Genomic DNA, 2,691 nt, shown 5'->3' with positions numbered 1-2,691 from the left:
TCTTACAGAAACTGACACAATGGAAGAATAGTAGAAATCAAAGTCCATTGACTGGGAAATAAGGTGCAAAGCACCTGGGACTAGCCAGGGCACATGAGTAGTGGACAGTGCACATCCTTGTCTTCACTCCTCACACTTCAGCAGGACTATTCTCTAGAGGCCTGGGCTGCTTGGCCCTGCTCCTGTGACAATGTCTGTGTGCTGCTGCATTCCATTAGGACATTCAGACTTTGTGAAGGAAAAACTCAGAAAACACGATAAGACACCATGGAAAATGTGATCAATGAACTGTAATTTTATAGAAAAACTTTATTGTTAAAGCCAACATTGAATCCCCTTTACTGCAAGATATCTCTCTCTCTCTCTCTGTCTCTCTCTCTCTCACACACACACACACACACACACACACACACATTAAATAGGAACAAATATCAAGCCTGATCTTTCCACCCAACTTGTCCTTTTTATTGCAGAACATTTCATCAAGAATGAACAGAACGTCAGGGCTCACGGGCTTCCTTCTCCTGGGTTTCCCTGGCCCATGCAACCTTCAGCTCCTACAAGCTGGGACTCTCACTGCAGCCTACCTGGCTGCCCTGGTGGGGAATGGCCTCAACATCACCATCACCACCCTGGACCCGGGCCTCCATTCGCCCATGTACTTCTTCCTGAGGAATCTGTCCCTCTCTGATATCTGCCTCAATTCTGCTGTGGTGCCCCAAGCTGTCACCAACTCTGTCACCCACTGCCACTCCATCTCATTCCTCGGCTGTGTGGCCCAGGTCTTCCTGGTGCCTTTCTCTGCAGTTGCAGAGGTGAGTCTCCTAACAGTGATGTCCATGGACTGCTATGCCGCCATCTGCCATCCCCTGCACTATGAAGCCATCATGAGCAGGGACACCTGTGTGCAGATGGTCACTCTGTCCTGGCTCAGCAGTGGCTTTGTATGTGCCATGCACACTGTGAGCACCTTTTCCTTTTCTTACTGTGGAAACCGTCAAATTCAGCAGTTCTTCTGTGACATTCCGCAGTTGTTGGCTATTTCTTGCTCCCATAACATGACTGCAGAAGTCCTGCTCATCTCCATAAGTGCCATCCTGGACACTGGCTGCTTTGCCTGCATTGTCGTCTCCTACATCTTCATCTTCTCCACCGTCAGGCGGATCCCGTCCACAGCAGGGTGGGTCAAAGCCTACTCCACCTGCTTCCCCCACCTGGCAGTGGTAGTGCTTCTCCTCTCCACTGCCTTCACTGCTTACCTGAAGCCCCTCCTAGGGTCCTCCTCCTCCACTGACCTGGTGCTCTCTGCGGTCTACATTGTGCTGCCCCCGTCCCTCAACCCACTCATCTATAGCCTGAGGAACAAGGCCATGAAGGCAGGATTGGAGAAGCTGGTCACCGGGAAGCTCCTGACAAAGCAGCACATGCTCCTGTTCCTCCACGGATAGAGCAGATCCCTCTCCATGTTTGTGCATGTTCCAGGCTGCTCTAAGCTGGCCTGTTCTTGTCTCAGGGTTCCTGCAACCTTGGTGCTGATCGTGATCCAATTGGAGTGAAAGACGCTGACAGGTTATCACTGAAGGGGGGGCCTGGTCTGACATACTGCAGTCCAGGAGAACTGCCAGAGGGGCACTGGGGGTCTGCTCCTCTTCCCATCATGCTCTCTTGTCTCCAACTTCTTGGATGAAATCATATATCTTGGGTTCAGATATTTTCAAGTTAGTTGTTTAAATGTCTTACTCAACTAAGGCTGTAGACTCTCTGGTGTCACTGATTGAAAGCCAAAGAGGAAACATGCTCTGGGTGACCTCAAAGTCTCCTGGTAAATGGGCAGGAGGTCTGGACCTCCCTCACATAGTAGGAAACTCTTGATGATGTTGTGTTGTATCTTTGCCTTCGTAGCAATTGTTTACTGAGTCATTTCTTGTACCTTTAGATGCAAAACAACACCTAGTAAATAAAGTATCCCTCCAGCTAAAGAGCATATGTTAAATACCAATTGAGCAGGAGGCAGGTATGACCTGGAGTTGCATTCTTCACACACAGGTAGCTTTCCCACCACTATAGGGGCATATGTACTGGCCATGCCCCTTGGTCACAACTTTGTACACAATTTTGTGTTAAGGTAAATTAGAAGAATTTCTTTAAAAATTTTTGTGCAAAAGTCATGACTATATTAAAACAATTGACTTTTCTAAACACTTTGAAAATATATTTATTTTATTCCATTAACCACTGCATGGAACTACCAAGTGAAATTGTTAAATATGTGCTCATTAATATCTCTCTTTCATCACTGAACGTTCATATCTTTCCATTTACCTTCAGGGAAAGTATGCTTCAAACCAAGCTCAGTTACTCCCAGCTCCTACCTGCAGAGAGAGAGAGATGGGAGGGAGAGAAGGGGGTGTATGGGGAGAGACAGAGAGAGAGAGAGAGTGAGAGAGAGAGAGAGAGAGAGAGAGAGAGAGAGAGAGAGAGAAGAAAGAGAGAGAGAGATTATAACTGACCTTCTTCATTTTCTGTCTGATGACTTAAGATAAATAACAATATGCGGCAACAAAATTCTTCAAGGAAACATCTTCATAAATGTTCATTGGAGAAAAAGGGAACATTGAAGCATGCCTTCTGTTTTCCCTTTTATTATCTTTAGAGATCATGTTATCTTTTTGCTTTTATTATCTTATCAAT

General features: G+C 46.4%; 1 protein-coding gene across 1 annotated transcript; it reads left to right on the top strand.

The window, feature by feature from the left end:
- Positions 1-488: 488 nt before the first annotated feature.
- LOC143400300 (olfactory receptor 14A16-like) lies at positions 489-1,448 on the top strand. The gene has a single exon (XM_076857583.1). It carries the CDS (start codon positions 489-491, stop codon positions 1,446-1,448), a length of 960 nt encoding a protein of 319 aa, XP_076713698.1.
- Positions 1,449-2,691: the final 1,243 nt, after the last annotated feature.

The sequence above is a fragment of the Callospermophilus lateralis genome (assembly GCF_048772815.1).
Source record: "Callospermophilus lateralis isolate mCalLat2 chromosome 5 unlocalized genomic scaffold, mCalLat2.hap1 SUPER_5_unloc_1, whole genome shotgun sequence".
NCBI lineage: Eukaryota > Metazoa > Chordata > Mammalia > Rodentia > Sciuridae > Callospermophilus > Callospermophilus lateralis.
The sequence above is the reverse complement of the archived record's forward strand: the minus strand, read 5'-3'. Positions and strand labels throughout refer to the sequence as shown.